The following is an 11,046-nucleotide window of genomic DNA, read 5'->3' as shown; positions in this document are numbered from 1 at the left end:
CAACACATTGCACATAGAAAATGTCCATTGCTTGGGGGAAAAGAAAACAAGCTTAGCATTTTTAGAGTTACCCACAGTCTTTGAAGATAATGTGGAATTTGTGTACAAAAGTGTACTGTGCAGTGGTTTTTGCGTGACTTCTCAATGGCTGAGAGGAATGGCCAACTTACTGACATTGTATAAAGCAATTAGATGCATTCCAACAATGCTTAAGGTCCATGTGCTCTATCCCAAGTGGCAGAAACACATCACAGGGCGTCCTGAAAACCAACCTCAGAGCCTGTATGTTGGCCTCTGTAGCATGGGGTGGGAGAAAACGTAAGAACATAGAAAATAGGAACAGGAGTAGGCCTCTCAGCACTTCATGCTCCTCTGCCAATCAACTCAATTGTGGCTCATTATCTAACTCAGTATCCTGTCCCTGCTTTTGCCCCATACCCTTATAATTCTTGGGGCAAAGATATCAATCTGCCTCCTTCTTGAAAAGAGTTATTTTGTTTTGTGCTCAACTGCTTTCTCTGGTGGAGAATTCCACAGGCTCCCCACTCTCTAGGTGAAGAATTTCTCCTCACCTCAGTCCTAAATGGCCTATCCGAATCCTTGTACTGTAACCCCTCGTTCTGGATTTCCCTAGTCATTGGGAACATCCTTCCTATGGGATATGGGTCAAATTCGAATAGGACGAGTTCAGTTTAGTAAACATAGTTGGCAGAGATGAGTCGGACTGAAGTGTCTGTTTCCATGCTGTATGACTCTAAATGAGAGTATTGGTTTCAGTAGCCATTAGATGAAAGTAATATTTAAATGTATTTTTGAATTTAAATATTTACAATATTGTGTTTGGCACATAGTTATATAGTGAATGCATAATGATTAACTTTTAAGATTCATCAATTTGAATAATTACTTCTGTGATTTTATGCATTATCTTCAATAAACAAGTCTTCATTTTTTTCCTATAGAATGTTCCCTTGACTAGAAAGCTAATGTTTAATTCAAATTTTTGCCTCATCCAATGTAAATCACTAAGTTTCAAAACTTGTAATTTGTTTTTGCAGAACTTAATGGAACAGTTTTTGATTCCACTGTCATGGCCTGGATTTGTACGATTGAAGTTTACCAAGGCTCGCATTCCCAAAAAGGTGAGAGCGTTAACTATAACTAGGTTTTATTTCAAGGGTGGCATGGTAGCTCAGTGATTAGCACTGCTGCCTCACCACTTCAAGGACCTCGGTTGATTCCAGCCTCGGGTGCCTGTGTGGAATTTGCATGTTCTCCCTGTGTCTGCATGGGATTCCTCCCACAGACCAAAGATGAGCAGCTTAGGTGGACTGGCCATACTGAAATTGTGCATAGTGTTCAGGAATGTGTGTGCTATTGGATAAGCCATGGTAAATATGGGGTTATGGAATGTGATCGGGGCTGGTTCTGGACGGGTTGCTCTTTGAAGGGTCGGTGTGGACTCGATGGTCCGAATGGCCTCCTTCTGCAATGTAGGGGTTCTATGATTCTCCAGGTTTATTCAAAATCCATTGAGTATTCTAGTCTTTCCTAACTGAGTAGTAAAGTCACCATTACATCCATTGCTGCATGAGTTTTTAGCTAGTTGCATCCTGTTTCTTTTTAAGCTGAAAGACTGGCTTTGTATTCTTGTGTATTTTGTTTTTATTTTCTTGTACAAGTTGACTGAGTGCATCACATGGTGATATCAGCAAATTTCACATACGTGGTCAATCACAGAACTGTTACAGTTCATAAGGAGGCCATTTAACCCATTGTTTCTGCACCAGCTGTCTGTAATGAACATCTCACCTAATGCTATTTTTCCTGCTTCTCCACCCCCGCTCCCTCTGCACATTGCTTGTTTTGAAACAACCATCTAATTCTCTTGAATGTTGAATGCCTTGATTGAGAGAGCCTCCACCACACTCTCAGGCTGTGTATTCCAGCCTCACTGAAGAAGAGGAATAAATAGGATACATGAGAGTAGGGATTACATTTAAGAAGTACTAGTAAGCACTTTGGGACCCTCTGTAGTCATAAAGGGATCCATAGTAATGCCAGTCTTTGATTTAAAGCTGAATAGAGGAAAGGGAAAATGGGATAGAAGAGATGTTGTTGTGATAATGGGATTGGGGAGGGTTGGGGGGAGTGGGAGTGCTTGGTGGTGCTGGCGGTGCTGGTTAAGCCCGGGCGAGAATGGAGATGGTGAGAGTCTTGAGAGGCCAAGAGGAAAAGAGAGATTTGTAAATGCTAAAAGTCCTCAAGTAAAAACTACTTTTCAAATGTACAAAACTCTGATGTGACGTAAACAGTGAGGAAGATGACAAAGTCCTGAAGAAGGGTCTAGGCCCGAAACGTCAGCCTTCCTGCTCCTCTGATGCTGTTTGGCCTGCTGTGTTCATCCAGCTCTACACCTTGTTATAACAAAGTCCTAGACTGGTGAAATGGGAAGACATGTGATATTAAATTTAATGTGCTGTGATACATTTTGATTTGAAGGATGAGGTGAGGCAATATATTTGAAATGGTGCAGGAATGTATGGGATATATCTACATAAATCTTTGAAGGTGTTAGGAAGAGTTGATGCTTTTTAAAAATAAAATGCTTACAAGATCCTTGTCCTTTTTAATAGAGGCATAGCACTTTTTTTTTCATTGCTACTGACATAGGAATCTTGAGTTGGGTAAATTTCCTGATTTGGCAGTCCCATTTATATGTAAATTGCCACAACATGCATTGTATTCACCCCAGGAAATTGTGCACAGAATTAAGTCAGGCCTGCTTACTCACCAAGCATTTCAGAGGTAATCATCGAGGCACGCGAGTGCCCGAGGTGGGTCGGTTAGGTGGCCTGCATTGATTCTTTCGGACATCAGCTCAGTTACAGTAAAGGCTGTTAGGTCCTTGAGCCCTCACCTTAATTACTTCCTATTTTCCCTCATACCTCTCATGGGCTACAACCTCCCATTGCTCACTCTCACATTTTGCATTAATTGCAATGATAATGGGCCATGCAGTAACAGTGACAATTTTTGAAATGCTCATGAAGAAAACACATTCAGAAATCTGCTTTGAAAAGACTGTTCTTGCAACATTATAAATGCATCGGTTGGAGATGGCCATTCTTCATTTTATTTTACTCTTTCATGGGCATCACAAGCAAGGCCAGCACTTATTGCCCAACCCCCATTGACTCAAGCTTATTGGCCTGCCAGGTCATTTTAGAGAGTGTTGAAGGCTCATCCAGAGTGCCGCAGGTCTGGAGTCACTTGTAGGCCAGACCATGTAAGGGTGGCAGACTTTGTTCCTGTAAGGGCATTAGTGAAGCAGATGTGGTTTTATGATCTTCAGTTTACATACAGAACCTGATGTGTTTCAATATTAGAAGCATTACCCCTCTTCATGTCTCTTAATTAGGCTAGAGAACCTATCGGCCTTTACTACAGTTGAGCTGAAGTTCAGAAGAATCAATGCAGGCCACCTTGGCAATCGCATGCCTCTGGCTGCCTCTGAAATGCTTGGTGAGTAGGCAGGCCTGACTTAATTCTGGACTGAATACAGTGTATATAGTGGCAATGGTTTCATGGTCACCAGTACTCAAGCTTTTAATTCTAGATGTGATAATTTAATTCAAATTCCACCAGCTGCCATGGTTTTCTGGATTACAATCCAGTGACATAATAACTTTACCACTTTCTCTCCTTAAGTAACAGAAGCTTCTGTTTCACAAAAAGTAATAATACAGAAAGACATCTTCCTCTCCCGCAGACCCAACCAGTCCTCCATTGACACCCTCATCCGCTTAACAGAACTCGTCTTTACCCATAACAACTTCTCCTTTAACTCCTCCCACTCCCTGCAGACTAAGGGGGTGGTCATGGGCCCAAGCTATGCCTGCTGTTTGTAGGATACGTGGAACAGTCCCTCTTCCGTTACTACGCTGGCACTATTCCCCACCTCTTCCTCAGCTACATCGATGACAGTTTCGGCGCTGCCTTGTGCTCCCACGAGGAGCTTGAACAGTTCATCAACTTTACTAACACCTTTCACCCCAACCTCAAATTCACCTCTGATACCTCTCTGTCCTTCCTGATGTGGCTTCCTATACATCAGTGAGACCAAGAAGAGACTTGGAGACCATTTCGTAGAGCATCCGCGCTCTGTATGCGACAAATGACAACACCTTCTGGTCGTGAACCATTTTAACTCCCCCTTCCATTCTCTGGGTGTCATGTCCATCCTGGGCCACCTCCAGTATCACAATAGTGCCACGCGCAAACTGGAGGGGCAGCACCTCCTATTCCGCCTTGGGAGCCTACAGCCCAATGGCCTAAACATAGATTTCACCAGTTTTAAAATTTCCCCCGCCTCCCATGTCCAACCCTCCCTCTCATCCCTGCCTCCTTGATCTGACGCAACCTGTCCATCATCTCTCCCACCTATCTGCTCCCCCACCTCACTGACCAATCCCCACCGTTGCCTACCTGCACTCACCTATCGCCACCCCACCTACCTTTCCCAGCCCCACCCCTCCTCTCTGTATTTATTTCCGAGCTCCCTTCCCCTTCCCCCATTTCTGAAGAAGGGTCCCGACCCAAAACATCAACTTTCTTGCTCCTCGGATGCAGCCTGGCCTGCTGTGTTCCTCTAGCTCCACACTGTTATCTGACTCCAGCATCTGCAGTTCTTGCTATTTGAGGTCATATGATCTATTGTGTCTGCACCAGCTGAAGACCAAGACATCCAGTCAAGTCCCACCTGTCAATATTTGGATTGTAACTCTTCAGATTGCATACAGAATCTGAGGTTTTTGCAATATCAGAAGCTTTACCCCACTTCATATCTCAATCTTGTCTAAATACAAATTCACCTATAAGAACACAGGAGCAGGAGTAGGCCATTCAGCCTCTTGAGACGACTCCACCATTCTAGGTGATGGCTGATAGTTTACTTCAATCCAGTATTCCTGCACTGTCCCCATATACCTCAATGTCATCAGTATCTAGTAATCTGATTTTTGTCTTGAATATATTCAATAACTCAGCTTCCACAGCCCTGTGGGGTAGAAAATTTCAAAAAAATTCACTATTGTCGAAGTGAAGAAATTTCTCCTAATTTCAGTCCAAGTAGTTTGTCCTTTATTCTGATTTTGTACCTCATGGTTCTTGTCCCTCCATTCAGGGGAAACATTCTTTCTGCATCCATCCTGCCTACCCCTTTTAATAATGTTGTAAGTTTCAATTAGGTTACGTGTCAATCTTCTGTACTCCAAAGATGGGTAGTTTGTGATGCAGAGGAATGTAAACAGTGTGGGTTCAATTCCTGCATCGGCTGAGGTTATCACAAGGGACTCTCCTCCTCAACACCTCTCCTTGCCTGAGGCATGTTGACGTTTCAGTTAACCACTACCAGTTGCCTCGTGCTGTCTCTAGCGTGTGTGCTGCCTGTCTCACTCTTGCTCGTTCTATTGGTTTCCTTCTGCAGCCCAAAGGTGTGCATGTTAGGTAGATTGACTATCGTAAATTGTCCCGTAGTGTCCAAGGCTATGCAGACTAGTTGGATTAGCCATGATAAAATCAGGGTTGCAGGATATGGTGGGGGCTAGGTCTGGGTGGGAGGCTTCTTCAGAGGATCATGCACACTTGGGCTGAATGACCCCTTTCTGCACAAAAGGGAAAATGATGCAAAATATCCAAGAACATCGAACAGTACAGGCCCTTCGGCCCACAATGTTGTGCTGACCTATTATCCTACTAAGATCAAACTACGCTGCATACCCTACATTTCACTATCCTCCAGATGCTGGATTTCCTACATGGCAAGAAACTACACATCAAACAAAGTTTATAAGATGTTTCAATGGGTTTTATAGCCGAAGGTTGAGACTTTTGCTATATATGTGGAAGTCTTGTATTAGATTGGTACCAAGGGTGAAGGACTTCTGTTATGTGGAGAGATGAGAGTTGTTCTTCACACATACACCAAATTGGTGTAATTGAATAGTTAAGAAGAAACAGTTTCCATTAGGAGAATGATTCGGGAGCAGGGATCACAGTTGTAACATGATTGGCATAAGAACCAGAGGTGAAATGGAGAAACTATTTTCATGTAGCGATTTGTTGTGATCTGAAATGTATTGTCTGAACAAGTGGTAAAAGCAGATTTAATCTTGACTTTCAAACTTGAATTGAATAAATACTTGAAGGAAAAGATCTGCTTGGTTTTGGGAAAGCACTAAGAAATGGGATCAATTACCTACTTCTACCAAAGTCAGGGTACAGATTTGATAAGTCAAAAGTCTTCCCTCTGTGATTCTAGATTCTGACTGCCTAGTCTTGGACTGGAGAACTGAATTTGGTTTGAATCCTAAACTAATGTTCCATGTTGGAAATGTGATGGAATAATTTGGTTTATCTGCATAAATTATTTTTTGTATAATCAATTTATCTTTTGGTTTCAGATGTTTGAAGTTTCACCATCGGATCATGCAAGATATGGTGGTGATCCGGACTGTCCACACCAACTGCACATCATTACCAGAATAAAATGTACAAAACGACGTCCATATTGGGAAAAAAAGATTGTCCATGATCTCGGGTTAGACAAGGTGAATTATCTTTTCTGTGTGTTGTCTTTATTAATCTTAGTGGGTCTGCTGTAGTTAAAGGTCCGTTCCTACACTTTTTATCTTTAGTGTTATTAAATCCATTTTGGAACTTTTTTGTGCCTCACGTGCTTCATGCTGTGTTCTGTCATGTTGGATGGTCCTGTTTATCTTTTAGCTCTTGTTCTCCAATCCAAACCAACTTTTTACCCAAAGTGACCTTCTCTCTTTCTGACCATTTAACTCTGCAGCAGTTTGATTTCTGTTTGGGTCATAAAATCCATGTTATGATTCCCTATTGGCACAACGATGGATGCCTGTTAATTTTTAATTCCTTTTGTCATTCAAATATATTCACTTTCTACTTTTGTCCATGATTTGAATAAGGACAGGTATGCAGTGTCTTTTGGTTTGTTCCTGTTGCTGGTTTTTCAGGATGTTAAACCATTTTAGTATATCACAGTGTACTCGTGGATGAGGAAGAGCGATACCTCACCTGTCCAGAAAGACATTACAATCCCTCTTCCTCCCCAGTTGCTGAATTTTTTTTTAAAATAACTTAAAAGTTTCCTCCTCTACCACTGAGTCCAAAGGTCCATTTTAAGTGTTGATCATTCGCTATGTGAAGAACATCTGTCCTTATGTTACTAATTTAAACCTGTCCCTTCATCCTGTTTTCAATATCTAATAGTATTGGAGATCAACATTTTCCACTTTATTTATGATCATTGTATAGTTCTGTGAAATGTATTGCATGCTTTCTTCACAGGCTGAAAAGTGCAAGTTCGTTTAGCCTTTTCCCATTTGTGGATGCTGATATAGTGATACACAATCAAATTGATGGGCCCTAGTATGTGCTCTGGAGTGAGTTATAATCTCACTATAGCAGTTCAAAGAATTTAAAATTCAAAATTCTGGAACCAAAACTAGCCTCAGTAATGATGATCACAAACTAAAATTGTTGCAAAAAAATTCATGTCCTTTGGGAATGAAACTTGCCATCCTTATCTGGTACTGGCCAGCATATGACTGCAGCCCCACAGCAATCTTCCCTCTGAAATAGCCTCTAAGCCACTCATTTGTACCAAAATTCTATTTTTAAAAAAAATCAAACAAATATAACCCAATGGACTACTTGGCATCTACCTTGCCACTGGAAAGGACACACCTTGCCCAATTAACCCTGTAAAGTCTTCCTTAGCACTATTTGGGGGCTTGTGCCAAAATTGACAGAGCAGTCCCACAGACAGGTCAAACAGCAGTTTCAAGTAAGTATACTCAGCAAATCACACCTTGGACACAATGCCCAGACACTTTCACTAACATCCCTGGATATGTGCTTACCACTAGGAGGCAGACCCCCCAGAGGCAGTTGAGAAGGAGTCATCGTGTGAATTCTTAACATTGAGAGATTTCAGGGATTGGAATCAACGTAAGGTCAAACATGGGCAAGTGAACCTGTGGCTATTTATCCCTTACTTCCCTCTATCAGCTGAAAAATCAGTGCTCTTCCAGGTTGGATATCACCTTGAAGAAGCGTAAAAGTTAACAAGGGCAAAATGCTTTTGGTGGGGGAACTTCAATGCCTATCGGTAAGAAAATCTTAGTAGCACTATGATTGACCAAACAGGCAGTTCTGAATCAAATAATTACTGGTGCAGAGGAAATCAACAAGAGTGGAAACAGTTAACTTTTCCCTGCCCAATCTACCTGTCACAGAGAGACCACTGAAGAGTCATTATTGAGACAAATTCCCGTATTCACAATGAGGATACCATCATCATGTTGTATGACAACATCAGCTTGAATAAAATGGTAAATGGGATAGATTCAGAATAGATCCAGCAGCTCAAAGTTGGATAATGCGTGCAGCCCTGTGGCCATCCACAGCACAACTGGGTACTCAATGCCAACCTGTTACCTCAGGGCTTGACTCAACTTCATAACAATTGAAGCAAGAGATCAATCTTCGTACAATGAAAAGTGCAGGGGATCATGGCTGGGAGAGCACCGAGCAAATCTAAAGATTCACCAGGCGTCAACATGGTGAAGCTACAACACAGCAGTACTTGCATCATAAACCATGAAAGCAGGTTTTTTAAATTACCTCATGGGATGTAGGCTTCACTGGCTGGGCCAACATTTATTCTCGTCTCTAGTCGCCCTTCAGAAGATTGTGGTGATCTGCCTTCTCGAATTGCTCCAGCCCATGTGCTGTAAGTGGATCCATAATGTCCTTCAACCTTATCCTTTGCACTAACGTGTTGGGCTGTTACACCATTGAGGATGGGGATATTTGTGAGCCACTTCTTCCTCCAGTGAGTTATTTATTTATCCACCACCATTCACAGCTGGATGTGGCAGGACTGCAGAACTTAGATCTGATCTGTTGTTAAGGAATTGCTTAGCTCTGATATGTTAGTTGTGGGATCACGTGGCTTTGTCACTTGCTCCTTATGCTGTTTGTCATACAAGTCATCCTGCTTAGTAGCTTGACCAAGTTGACACCTCATTTTTTGAGCTAAGTAGTCTGATAACTTATGGATCAAATCAAAACTCCACAATCCTTCCACATTTAGTTGTCAATAGTAGTGAACTAAATTGATGGTCAGATTTGCACTCTTATGAGCAAACTAATTACAAGCAGGAATAGGTCATTTGGCCTGTTAAGCCTATTCCACTATTCAATAATATCATGACTGATCTGATTAGGCCAACAACATGACATTTTTACCTATTCCAGTACCCTTTGACTCCCTTGTTGGAGATGGTTGTTGATTGGAACTTAGCAATTATCAGACCAAATCTGACCATTGTTCAGGTCTTGCTGCATACTGACACATGATGCTTCAGTATCTGAAGTCATGAATGGTCTCAAGCACCACAATCACTGGCAAAACTTCCCCACTTCTAACGTTATGACCTTATATGAACATGCATACGTATATACAAAACTCCCCTCCAAGCCACACACCATTCTGACTTGGAATCATATCGCTATTCTTTGATTATTAGTAAGTCAAAAACCTGGATTTCACTTTCTAACAGCATTGTGACTATATCAACAACATGGACTGTAGCAATTCACGAAGACCAGCACCTTCATGTACAATGGGGGATGAGGCAACAGATGGTGGTCTTGCTAGCGGAATTCACGTCATTAATTTAAAAAAAAATAATAAATAACTTGTTGGAAAATCTGGATGTAGAGAACTACCTGCTAATTGATTTTCCTTGTGAAATCTTACCCCACGTAAGTTTTTTTTAAAAATTTAATCCTGACAGTATAGGTCAGAGGAGTAAATGGTAGAAAGTGTGTTACTTGTGAATTCAAATTTTGAGATGTTACCATTGCTTTCTCCAATAATGACCAGAACTAATACATCCTTCAGCTACAGTGAGACAGTCTGCTCTATTTGAATATTTGTCTAAAGAACATAGAACAGTATAGTACAGCACAGGAACAGACCCTTTGACCTACCGTGTCAGTGCTGACCATGATGCCATTCAAAAATAATCCTATCCACCTGCACATGGTCTGTATCCTTCTATGCCCTGCCTATTCGTGAGCATCTTATTTCTAATCATAGGTAACATTAGCAATCAGATTGCTCAAATGATGAATATTTCGTACTGCTACGTTACTGGATAATTAAGAAAATAGTTTACCAGTTGGTCATTTAGTTTTTGCTAACATAAAATGGAACATTGCATAATCTGGTTCATTTCTAAGTTGAAAATGGCTTTACATTAGCAAAAATCTTTGAATAGGTCAAGTACGCGCAGCTTTTGCTGCTTAAGTGCCCAAGGTTTACATATTAAAGAAACTGGAAGAGAAGACAATGAATTTTGAAATATGTTTACTTTCATTGTCTTGGCTGTTGTTTCAGCTGAAAAGTGATATCTGTTATTTCAGCACAATCTTTATTGAAGAGCTAGAAATAAGATATTTAGGAATCTGGTATGTTGACTTCATTCCTGATGTAAACTAATGTAAGTTAAATTTGTACATGCTAATTAATTGAATAGCTGTTTAATGCTGTGATAATGATAAATGTGAAAAATATCTTCCTTGTTTTACCAGTCACATCAGCCACGGATCCATAAGAATGTTCCATCTATTAATAATAAACTAAAAATCATCAAGCATCTTATAAGGTTGGTGAATGAAAATACAATAAATTTTTTTAAGTTTGTAAAATTCTCTCATGAATTTAGTGATACATACTTCAAATCTCTTTGCAGAGTGCAACCCCTGAAATTGCCACAGGGACTTCCAACAGAGCAAGAACTAGCTGACAGTTACCTGAAGAGCACTGGGGAATTAATAATAAGACGCCACCTGCAACCATTGGAATAAAAACACCACTAGATCTGAAGCTGCTGTTTATGTCTTACTTGTATGTGAAATAAATATTCAAAGTTATGTTTCCATAAA

General features: G+C 40.9%; 1 protein-coding gene across 2 annotated transcripts in view; it reads left to right on the top strand.

Annotated features, from left to right (window-relative positions):
• The window catches only part of mrpl30 (mitochondrial ribosomal protein L30), a 65,024-nt gene extending 53,978 nt beyond the window's left edge, over positions 1-11,046 (top strand). The window contains exons 2-5 of one of the 2 annotated variants that reach the window (XM_048598009.1): positions 1,059-1,142; positions 6,465-6,611; positions 10,693-10,766; positions 10,854-11,046. In XM_048598009.1, coding sequence (XP_048453966.1) covers positions 1,059-1,142; positions 6,465-6,611; positions 10,693-10,766; positions 10,854-10,968 — 420 coding nt within the window. In that variant the 3' untranslated portion in view covers positions 10,969-11,046. Of the gene's footprint in view, positions 1-1,058; positions 1,143-3,414; positions 3,526-6,464; positions 6,612-10,692; positions 10,767-10,853 lie in introns of those variants that run through there. The other variant, XM_048598010.1, reaches the window with a different exon arrangement.

This window comes from Rhincodon typus, chromosome 6 (assembly GCF_021869965.1).
Source record: "Rhincodon typus isolate 14 chromosome 6, sRhiTyp1.1, whole genome shotgun sequence".
Classification (NCBI taxonomy): domain Eukaryota; kingdom Metazoa; phylum Chordata; class Chondrichthyes; order Orectolobiformes; family Rhincodontidae; genus Rhincodon; species Rhincodon typus.
This window is presented reverse-complemented; position numbering and strand designations above follow the sequence as displayed.